The following is an 11,095-nucleotide window of genomic DNA, read 5'->3' as shown; positions in this document are numbered from 1 at the left end:
ATTTCTGCTGGGATTTCTTCTGGAACCATTTCTGGTTCCACAAAGAACCTTTCAGACCAAGGTTAGAGTAAAGTTCTTGAAAGGTTCTTTGCAGAACCAGAAATGGTTCTTCTATGGCATCACTCTGAAGAACCATTTTTGGCTCCAGTTTGCACCTTTATTTTTCTGTGTATGTAAAAAACAAAAAAAAAACAAAAAACAGTTTACTTCCATCTGTCTCTGACTGAAGAGAACAACCACAACAGTCTTCCCTCATCACTGTAAACTGACACTTTGTGCATCAGGATCCTCTGTGTCTGATTTTTCATTTCTTTTATGCATGGTTTACAGGATTATTAATGAGTTATTAACGAAGTAGTAACTCATTAGTAGTTCAAACAAAATATCCATAATGTATACCAACATCATATAGAGCATGTGCAAGGAAGACCAAAGAAACCCTGAGGGGCTTATGGAGTGTCTCCCTTAATAACAATCATACATAATTACAATATAGTGTAATAAAACCCCAAACCCCTTAACTTTATCCCTGAAATGTCTGTAATTTCTCATTACATTAACATTTATTATCCATTAAAAACAACATAGCTTTAAAAAATTATGGTTAGACACTAGAAATGAAAGTATTTTTATGCCTTGTCGGTTTCAATGGGACCTCTTCCATTAATAACTCCCTTAACTCGTTTTAAGGGGATTTTACATGAATTAAGGGGCAAATTAATGTAAATGTAAAGTTACAGACCTGGTAGATGGGTGGATGCTCCTTCAGACATCAGAACATCTTCTTCGTGCCAGTCAACTGTTTCCTTCCTGCTTATGTGTTTGATACATTAGAGCAGTGATTCTCAACCTTTTTCATATCAAAGACTCGCAATTTAGTCCAAATTAGAGCAACAGACCCCCATTTGATGAGATTTTGTCTCTCAGTCCATTTTATTATTTAACAGTGGTGGAAAGTAACTAAGTACATTTACTCAAGTACTGTACTTAAGTACAATTTGGAGGTACTTGTACTTTACTTGAGTATTTCCATTTGATGCTACTTTATACTTCCACTCCACTACATTTCAGAGGGAAATATTGTACTTTTTACTCCACTACATTTATTTGACAGCTTTGGTTACTTTTCAGATGGAGATTTGACACAATGGATAATATAACAAGCTTTTAAAATACAACACATTGTTAAAGATGAAACTAGTGGTTTCCAACCTTTTTGTCTTTTGACGTCTTACAAAAAGCAGTGTGTAGTCGGGTCACATTTCAGATGTCTATGAGTTGTTAACAGCTCCACCAAATAGTGATTTTTCCCTCTAAACCTCACATGGTTTCATTTCAATAAATGTTCAAATGATCCAATATTTCAGCAAAAATCAAAGATGAGAGAAAAAGTCCAAAAACTGAAAACAGATTTGTGTATCAGAACTTTGTTTTTTCTTCTTTCCTCTCCCATTAATCATCTCACGACCCCTCAGATTTATCTGGTGACCCTTTGGAGGGGCCCGACCCCTAGGTTGGGAACCACTGGACTAAACTAGCTAACTGTAACATGCTGTTTACACACTGATGCTTCAGTATTAATAATCTAATGATGTCATATATAAGTCAAATATCAGTCAGAGGGACCAAACCACTACTTTTACTTTAATACTTTAACTACATTTTGCTGCTAATACTTATGTACTTTTACTTAAGTAGGATTTTTCATGCAGGGCTTTTACTTGTAATGGAGTATTTTTACATTGCTGTATTGGTACCAACAGTGGGCTGGTTGTGGCTAGGATCAGAGTACTTCTTCCACCACTGTTATTTAACCACAACAGTTGCAATCCAAATACTGTAGGTGGCAGCATTGTACAGCGCAGTAAATCAGTCTTATCTTATCTGTGAACATGACAAGTCAAGAGGTTACATGAGATGAGAATGTACAAAATACTTTTTCAACAAAGTTTTGCATGTGTTGCCTAAATGTATGTTCTGAAAGTGTCTAAAACTTTCATATATTCATTCTCTTCATTCTTTACCCTAATTTGAGAATGGAGCTGCCCATTACTTTCTGACATAATGATGATAACTGAGACTTGGCTAAATGGTTTATACTAATTAGACCCATAGGCAATTATCAGTCAATGATGCACAAGTGGGTGGGATTTCCAACTGTTTTTTTTGTCCCCCCCCCCCCCCACTGTTCAAAATCACAGAGAAAAAACTTTTTAACTACATTTTTAACAACATTTTAGATGAATAGTTAAAAAATTGCTTTATATAGAGACTTTATTCACGTTGAAGATAGACTGAGATGATAGATTAGTTGTGCTATAATGCTTCAGTAGTTTAGCAGTGACTCGTATTTTTCTCATTCTCATGTTTAATAACTGAATGATGTTCTAATATTTTATTCTCCATAGCTCAAAGTGTGTTGATATTTTACAGGGTCAGAAACAGATTTAGGTTTCCCCTTCTTTTTTTTCATTTAGCAGACAATTAAGAAGTTGTGAATCGGAAACATAATGTTAATTTCTCTATAGCCTTCTGTATTATATTAGCAAGTTACTACGAAAGCAAACCCCTTCATTTTATCCCCGAAATGTCCTTAATTTCTCCATTACATTAAGATTAATTATCCATCAAAAATAACATTGCTGTAAGGTTAGTATTAGGGTTTATAAGGGATTTATTCATGAGCTTCATGCCTTTTGGGCAGGTTTACAGGGTTATTAAGTGGAAATGAATGAAAAAGTTCCTGTCTCCCTGAATTTTTCATTAAATTAGAAAGTAAGGAGTTAAGATTAAGGGGGTGTTTAAGGAGATTTCGAAGGGATCTCCTCATTTAACTTAATTGTACGGGGATTTTTGCATGAATTAAGGGGTGAATTCATGTAATTAATGAATGAACATGTAAGGTTATTTTAAGGGATTACTGGTTCGTAGAGTAACGTTCAGTCTATGGAGCTTTTATTTTGATATCCGACAGGAAGTGCATGATGTTATAGCCCTGCCTCTTTACTTCACTGTGTTTTTATTCCGGGTTCAGTGTCGCGAGGCGGAATCACAGAAATAACGTGTAGGTTATAGGACAGATGCGGTGAGTGGAGCTGATCCATACAATAATAATCTGTGTTATGCTTCAGGATTACAGTTAAACTACATTACACTGAGCTGCATAGTACCGATACGTTGTTTTACAGGTGAGATTCTGCCGTTCAGCTGCATTGCCCTCCTTACACAATTTGCACCAACCTACTCTCTACTGCAGTGATTCTCAACCTTTTTCATATCAAGGACCCTAATTTAGTCCACATTAGGGCCACGGACCCCCCCATTTAATGAGATTTTGTCTCTCGGACCCAAATCTGACGATATCTTGTATTGCTAGATATGATTTTGTCCAGAATCCCATGACTATCTGTATTGTAGGTAGAGAGATAACAGAGAAACTATGATCAAAACAGTCATTCCTCTACATTCTCTAATTGTGTTCACTAATTGTAAATGAAATAATGGTGAAGTTTAATAATTCATCAATTTGCTGGGGACCCCCTGGAACCCCCCCCCTCAAGGACCCCTGGTGGTCCCCGGACCCCACGTTGAGAACCACTGCTCTACTGTATCCACACCGAGGGCTTGGCGCAAAACGGGCGTTAAGTGCGTTGTAGTAGATTTTTACAGGAGAGCCAAAACAAATGTTGATCCAACCTTGATCAGCTGCTGTTACCACATACTAAGCACAATACTTTAACCTTTTGTGTTATCAGATTGAGCATTACAACCCTAACCCCAACCCCTAACCCTAACCCTAACCCTAACCCTAACCCTAACCCTAACCCGCTGTTACCACATACTAAGCACAATACTTTAACCTTTTGTGTTATCAGATTGAGCATTACTATAAAAAAAAATTCTGTTAAAAACTTTTAATAAACCTTTTTAATAAACCTCTATAGACATAAGAAACTACTTTTGATTCTAAACTACTACTTTTTTTTCTTTTGCTAGAATACATTTTTGTATGTATTAGACATGTAAAACTCCTCATAACACTGAGGGAGAACTTCAGCTACCAGCAGTCTGACTATCAGAGCTCATCTTGACCAGTTCACACTCCTAACATTATAAAATATCATTTTGAATCTATAGGCCTAAGTATTTCATGGGAATATTAACATATTTACATTCATCTAATATTGACCTAGAATATTAATTAGGATATGAATAGGATACTAAAAATGATGTGATCATGCTGCCATGCTAGCATTACTTATGTCAGCATGCATTTTGAGTTGACCTAAGTGCTGTTAGAATCCTCTACCCACAATGCTTGTTCAGTGTCAAAAGTGGGGGTTTTCCTTGGTGTCAAAAGGGCGTAAGTGCAGTTACGCCCTTTTGACATCAAGCAAAACCCTACTTTTACTGTTACGGCTTTCAGTTTTTGTTGTTCAAACTTATGGGTCATGATTTCAGTTGTGTCCTTTTGGCACTGAAAAGATCTCACTGAGACCTTTCAATTGCTCATATTCGCCCAAAATCGCACTTACGCCCCTTTGGCTCCAAGCCCTCGACACCTGATTTATTCTGAAGCATTAACCCAATGTGTAAATATATTTTATAAGTGGCGGTTTCACAGTCGCAAACTGAGAGTGAGCGGCTGCTGCACACATTACTAATTGTGTGTGAAGGTCGCATATAGGGTGTTTTCAGGCTGTAATAATCATAATAATAAACTTTACATAGAACTTATGTCTAGTTTACAAAGTGCTTTACAGGAAGACATAAAAAACAATAATAGCAAAAGTAGATGAAAAATAGGATTCATTCATTCATTCAAGAAAATTTGTTCGAAAAAAAATTAATGCATTCAATGGATTATAAACAAGACAAGTAGACAAACCCTAACCCTAACCTAACCCTAACCCTAACCTAACCCTAACCCTAACCCTAAAACAATTACATAAAATCCAAAACTTTAGAGTTTAATTATTTGCTCATACATAAAACACAAAAGAATAGAGAAAAATAAATACAGCAAATCTTGCACCAATAAGTGGGTTGCTTGACTGTATTATTCAAAGTAGGCTTGGGCGATATCCCAAATTTAATATCGCGATACTGTCCCAGCAAAATATATACTATATACGATATTATCTGCTATTTCGATATGCGATATGATTTGCGATATTAGAGGGAATGATAATTTTGACATCATTATTTTGCGGGGATCTGTACCAAACAAAGATGTCTTCTTAAGTCTGTAGAATATGATGTGTAGGCCAGGACATCTCTGCAGCACCACAATATTTCATTTGAAATGGTATTTTGACACATTTCACCTTTAACAAATATTGAGCCTCCTGCGATTTGAAAATTGCAGTAGGCCATATTGCGATTTCGATAAAATTTTTATTAATTGTTTGATTTAATTAATTGTTTTTTTTAATATCCTACCACTAGTAGATTATAGGTTTAAACGTTTAAAAGCTCATACAATATTAAATGAGTGTGGCCCATGTCCAATTCAAAGTGAGCATTGTAAATTCAAACCAGGATAAAATGTCTCCACTTCAGCAGTGATCTCAGTATAGTTTCCTGGGTCATTAGTTTTAGTCCTGCATCTGTCCTGATCATGATGGTGGACAGCAGAAAGTAGTCCACCGTGTTTCCATTGCTCTCCACCTACAACCTTTAGATGAAACTTTATTGATCCCCATAGGGGGTCAATAAAGTGCAGTAGCTGGGTTATTGCGGTAATCAGGATAGAAGAAAGATATAGACAAAGTACTCAATATAATACAACTGATTAAAAGAAGATATTTATACAGATGGACAAAAAAATATACAGAAATGTGTATTGTAAACTATTCACATTATCAGATCATATTTACAGATGGAAGTAGCATGTGTTCCCAGGCATATGTACGGAGATATACAGAAATATACAGGTCATATGAATGAACACACAATCGCATAATGAACACAAATTGCCATGAATAATAGCCATAATGAGCCGACTTGTAAAGAACAATGTAGATGTGAACCAAAAGTGGACTGAGACTTCAGAGCTCAAGTGAACCTGAAAAAGATCTGATGCCTCCTTCACAAGAGCCGGAATTGTGAATACACATATTAAAAAAATATATATATATATCTGCCAATAGCTGTTCTTTCAGGGGTCTATTTAAAAATGTGGCATTACAGATGTGAATGAGTTTTGCAAAAAGATGCCACTCAACAATGGATTATATTGATTGACATTGGACAAATTCCCCTAAAATGAATTAGCATTACTATTAGCATTAGCATTATTATTATCCATCTGAACAAACATTACTCAATTCATATTTTTGCCATATGTAATCTTTCCACAAACTATGATAAGACCTGTTCAGTGAACTCCTGTAGTCTATTGATTTTGGTGACATTTGTTTGAAAAAAAATCAAAATTTGTCCAAACTTTTAAATGTGTCTAATTTCTGTGTCTTTCACGTCACCATCTTCAAACTCGCTGGGATGTTGAAAGATAAATTTTTTGATAAAAGTTAAACACTTAAAATTGATTTTCCCCTCACAGATAAACGGTCAGTATTACAGATGTGAATGAGAAAAAGGGGATAAAAGTTTCGCAAAAAGATGCCACTCAACAATGGATTATATTGATTGACATTGGACAAATTCCCCTAAAAAGAATTAGCATTACTATTAGCATTAGCATTATTATTATCCATCTGAACAAACATTACTCAATTCATATTTTTGCCATATGAAAGCTTTTCACAAACTATGATAAGACCTGTTCAGTGAACTCCTGTAGTCTTCTGATTTTGGTGACATTTGTTTGAAAAAAATCGAAATGTGTCTAATTTCTGTGTCTTTCACGTCACCATCTTCAAACTCGCTGGGATGTTGAAAGATACATTTTTTGATAAAAGTTAAACACTTAAAATTGATTTTCCCCTCACAGATAAACGGTCAGTATTACAGATGTGAATGAGAAAAAGGGGATAAAAGTTTCGCAAAAAGATGCCACTCAACAATGGATTATATTGATTGACATTGGACAAATTCCCCTAAAAAGAATTAGCATTACTATTAGCATTAGCATTATTATTATCCATCTGAACAAACATTACTCAATTCATATTTTTGCCATATGAAAGCTTTTCACAAACTATGATAAGACCTGTTCAGTGAACTCCTGTAGTCTACTGATTTTGGTGACATTTGTTTGAAAAAAATCAAAATGTGTCTAATTTCTGTGTCTTTCACGTCACCATCTTCAAACTCGCTGGGATGTTGAAAGATACATTTTTTGATAAAAGTTAAACACTTAAAATTGATTTTCCCCTCACAGATAAACAGTCAGTATATTAAACATTTTATTCAGAAATTGTTTTATCAATTTCTGGTTATTTTCATCCGTTTCTGACTAATTTCAGCATGTTGTAAACTTATTGTAAGGCTTTTCCAGTGAATTTACCTTCCAAATTTGGTATCTTTCTGACTTGTAGTTATTGAGATCTTTTGAAGATCTTTCAAAAACTGGAGCTGTATGAATGTGAAGCAGAGTGGGACTGGAAAAAGAGCAATAAGGTCTGTCGATTTTATCTGGATGAATAAAAGTTAAAAATTTAAACGCGCAATTTCTGTGTTTTAAATGTTGGGGTATAAGGTTTGGCCCACTACTAGGGCTGTAACTAAAGATTATTTTCATTATGAATTAATTTAGCGATGATCTTTTTGCTGAATCAATCATTTACCAGAGCCCAAAGTGATTCTTAAAATTGTTCACTTAGTCTGACCAGCAGCCATAAAACCCCAAAGTATTCATTTAATAATGATATGGAACAGAGAAAAGCATCAAATCATATCATTTGGTATTTTTACTTCATAAATGACTAACGAATAATTGATTATGATAATTATAATTGACAATTTTTCTGTTGATCGACTAATCGTTTAATCGACTACCCGAATGAATACGAAGTGGGGGTATTATGAAGATGCACTGTCATCATGGTTTCTTTCTCTCTCTCTCTCTCTCTCTCTCTCTCTCTCTCTCTCTCTCTCACTCACCTCTCTCCTTAGTCAAAAGAGAATGCATGGCCTGATACTGAGAAGCTTTCCTCACACAAAGGGCCCAGCTCTTCTGCTTCAGAGACTCTACTCCCAGAAGCCACTACCAACTTTAACACTGTTTACAAAGGTACAGATCCCCCGCTGTATGAGTCACAGATATGTGGTGTGTGTGTGAGTCAAGGTCAGCTCAGTCACGTCCAAATTAAATAGACACTGCTGTTCCTTTTTTTTTTTTTTTTTTTTTGTCCCAGCACATTCATTTTCATCTATTTCCTAAGAGGTGATATGGCAACCTACGCATTGTGCTTGTGCTGGATTGACCCCAACCTTGGTATCGGCTAGTAGTTAACGTATGAGTCCACATGGCTATTGATCACTGTTTACTTTTTTTTCCTTTATGATGTTAAAGGTAAAATCCACTCATTCATAATGTAGCATATCTTGCATTTCTGGGCCCATTTTGTTGTTTCATGGTGTCTTTTTCTTCTTTTTAAAAAAATGATTATTCTTATTTTTTCCTTTTTTTCCTGTGGATAGCTGGCCAAATGTAGACAATGTGATGTATTGAGTGATACTTGCTCGCCCGGTATTAGATGGGCCTATACTTTTGCAACTGCGGTGGCTAATCTGTTTCTAACAAGAAAAAGAATTGTTGGCGAATATTTTAGTAACAACTAGATTGAACTAGCAAAGTCGTTTTTTGCGCAACAATTTTGGAATTTCTTAAGTTTGGGCTAGGGCTGGGCGATATGGACCAAAAATCATATCTCGGTATTTTTGGGCTGAATGGCGTTACACGATATGATATACACTAAATGTTCAGTTGTAAGTAGGGCTGGGCGATATGGACAAAATCAAATATCACAATATTTTTGACCAAATACCTCAATATCGATATTGCGATAAAACCAGGAAAAGACAACACTTATGCCATATCACAATATTACGATATCCAAAATCTAAGACGATATCTAGTCTCATATCACGATATCGATATAATATCGATATATTGCCCAGCCCTAGTTTGGGCAATGCTAACAAAACATTTTGGCTAACAGGCTACTATGATACTGAAAGACGGCTAACCTGCCGGAGCGTAGCTGGATAGTAGAGTGGATATATTCTTCTGGATAGTAGAGTGGATATATTCTTCTGGATAGTAGAGTGGATATATTCTTCTGGATAGTAGAGTGGATATATTCTTCTTGACAATACATGTGTGAATGATGTGGTTATCCTGATTATTCCAGGACTGTAGCAACTTCAACTACAGCAACAGTTGCTACACCTAGCTAGGCGCTGTGGGACTGGACAGCATCTGTACTTTTTATGTACTAACAAGTAACTCACAACCAATTTTCACGGTCAATGATGGTCTCATTTTTCTAGAGCTATTACACTATCAAACTTAATTTGAGAATGATATATTGAGGTTAATACTCTGCATGTAGGTGCTTTAATTTGGGGAAACACTAGCTAACACCAAAAGTGCCACTGGTGTGAGATAAAGGCTGCCCATGTCTCCATGTGCTCTCATTTGTTTACAGTAAAGTATCACAATTAGTTTGACAATGATATAGATGTTTAAATATGCTACACATAGCACCTTTAATGTATGTTCCAGTATTGAGATTAGAAGTTTCTTTACAAATCCATCTGAAAAAACAGACATCTGCTCTTACATAAGGCTGGGTATTGGCAAGGACCTCACGATACGATACGTATCACGATACATGGGTCACAATACGATTGTATCACGATAAATTGTGATACGATACATATTGCGATACATTGCAATACTCTACATAATTTACTGAAATTTTAAAAATAGAGCTGAAATTACAACTTGCTGTGTACCACCTGGTAGTCTAATATGTACATCACATATTGATAACTCAGCGGACAAATTGAGTCAAAACGATTTAATTCAAAGGGATTTGAGGGAATTTTTTTCCCCTAAAATCCAAATTTTTAATGTAACGATTCGAGGAGCTGGAAAATCGATACAGTATCGTGGAAAAAAATATTGCAATACTCAACAGCCCTACTCTTATATCATGGCTGCTGGTAAAACTCATTAAGGAATATTATTGAATTCATTAGCTATGTTAAGACTTTTACATCTCAAAATATTGTCTGAGGGACACTTGTTGCTTTGTTGAACAATAACCACAAGGCAATTTCTTCCCAAAACGGGTATATAAAACCACTGAATATGTATCTTTGTCATTTTATGAAGGATCCGTGTCCGTTGTGCGATGAAGCCAAAGAAGTCCTCGAACCGTATGAGCACAGGGTGAGAATATTTTCACTCGGACTAAAGATGAAGTACACGGTCATATACGGCAAGTAGCGTTTTTTGTAACGGCTTCCTCTCTCCTCCTCAGTACGTCTTTCAGCAGGTAGATATCAAGCTGCCAGAGAACAAAGTTTGGTATGACAGGTACAAGTACGACATCCCCGTCTTCCACCTGAACGGACGGTTCCTGATGAAGCACCGAGTCAACACTCTCCTGCTGGAGGAACAGCTGGCTAAAGCAGGGGAAGAATGACGCGACCTTTCCTTTTGTGTACAGATGACTCAACTCAAATCGAACGCAGCACCAGCTGTTTGTACCTGTTCAGAGGATTGTGAAATAAATGAATATTTTCACTTACGCTTCATCGCAATTCATGGGTGTCAAATATCTAGAGAACATTCTGACCCAGTGTTCCCCTCTAAGCTTAAAGCTTGGTGACCTACGACTAATAATTCATCTGACCAAATGATAGTATCTTGTCAGTCATCAGTGAGAAATTTAGTGGATAAACAGGTTTGCAAGTTTTGGTGGTAAATGATATAGACCAGTGGTTCTCAACATGGGGTCCGGGGACCACCAGGGGTCCTTGAGGGGATTCCAGGGGGTCCCCAGCAAATTGATCAACTGTTAAACTTCATCATTATTTCATTTACAAGAAGTTAACACCATTAGAGAATGTAGAAGAATGACTGTTTTGATCATAGTTTCACTGTTATCACTATACC

The 11,095-nt window shown here is 36.0% G+C and overlaps 1 protein-coding gene across 4 annotated transcripts; it reads left to right on the top strand.

The window, feature by feature from the left end:
• Positions 1 to 3,023: 3,023 nt before the first annotated feature.
• cunh5orf63 (chromosome unknown C5orf63 homolog) lies at positions 3,024 to 10,700 on the top strand. Of its 4 annotated transcripts, none has more exons than XM_071530592.1 (5): positions 3,033 to 3,085; positions 7,503 to 7,584; positions 8,080 to 8,197; positions 10,310 to 10,366; positions 10,458 to 10,700. In XM_071530592.1, exons 2-5 carry the CDS (start codon positions 7,544 to 7,546, stop codon positions 10,620 to 10,622), a joined length of 381 nt encoding a protein of 126 aa, XP_071386693.1. In that variant the 5' UTR covers positions 3,033 to 3,085; positions 7,503 to 7,543; the 3' UTR covers positions 10,623 to 10,700. The 4 variants fall into 4 exon arrangements, with proteins under 4 accessions (XP_071386699.1, XP_071386693.1, XP_071386685.1 ...); XM_071530584.1 differs by having other exon boundaries at positions 3,039 to 3,188; XM_071530598.1 differs by lacking the exon at positions 7,503 to 7,584 and having other exon boundaries at positions 3,024 to 3,085.
• Positions 10,701 to 11,095: the final 395 nt, after the last annotated feature.

The sequence above is a fragment of the Centroberyx affinis genome, unplaced genomic scaffold (assembly GCF_046629955.1).
Source record: "Centroberyx affinis isolate AG114_WGS23_722 - 3 ecotype Tasmania unplaced genomic scaffold, CSIRO-AGI_Caff_v1 ptg000134l_1, whole genome shotgun sequence".
NCBI lineage: Eukaryota > Metazoa > Chordata > Actinopteri > Beryciformes > Berycidae > Centroberyx > Centroberyx affinis.
The sequence above is the reverse complement of the archived record's forward strand: the minus strand, read 5'-3'. Positions and strand labels throughout refer to the sequence as shown.

Excerpts from the sequence above, each read along its gene's own strand:
- cunh5orf63 (XM_071530592.1), top strand. The coding sequence starts at position 7,544 with ATGAATGTGAAGCAGAGTGGGACTGGAAAAAGAGCAATAAG. Across the intron at positions 7,585-8,079 it reads ACTGGAAAAAGAGCAATAAG|TCAAAAGAGAATGCATGGCC; the intron begins GTCTGTCGATTT and ends CTCTCTCCTTAG. Across the intron at positions 8,198-10,309 it reads CTTTAACACTGTTTACAAAG|GATCCGTGTCCGTTGTGCGA; the intron begins GTACAGATCCCC and ends CATTTTATGAAG.